Below are 273 nucleotides of genomic sequence, written 5' to 3' on the forward strand. Positions count from 1 at the left end.
TAGTTCCCCGCGCCTCCCTCCAGAACGTCTTTCTCTGTTTCCACTCAGCTGAATCCCCGTCCCCGGAAGCCTCACTCACTGCACCTCTTCCGAGATGCCTCCTCGGTTGGCTGCTCAGCGCTGCCTGCCGCCCTGTGCTTTCTGTCCTGTCCCGTCTCTTTGGGGTGGGCTGCTCGGCCCCAGCAGCTCAGCATGTCTCCACGCCGTCCAGGCGAGGCCCTGGGCCGCGGCTAGTACTGGGCGGAGGGCTGAGTGAGCAGCTGGACTACCCAG

General features: G+C 65.2%; 1 protein-coding gene across 1 annotated transcript in view; it reads right to left on the bottom strand.

Annotated features, from left to right (window-relative positions):
- The window catches only part of GRAP (GRB2-related adaptor protein), a 33376-nt gene that overhangs the window by 26652 nt on the left and 6451 nt on the right, over positions 1-273 (bottom strand). The window contains exon 2 of the mRNA XM_014542806.1: positions 85-230. Within this exon, the coding sequence (XP_014398292.1) occupies positions 85-230 (146 nt within the window). The remainder of the gene's footprint in view (positions 1-84; positions 231-273) is intronic.

The sequence above is a fragment of the Myotis brandtii genome, unplaced genomic scaffold (genome assembly GCF_000412655.1).
Source record: "Myotis brandtii unplaced genomic scaffold, ASM41265v1 scaffold314, whole genome shotgun sequence".
Lineage (NCBI taxonomy): Eukaryota > Metazoa > Chordata > Mammalia > Chiroptera > Vespertilionidae > Myotis > Myotis brandtii.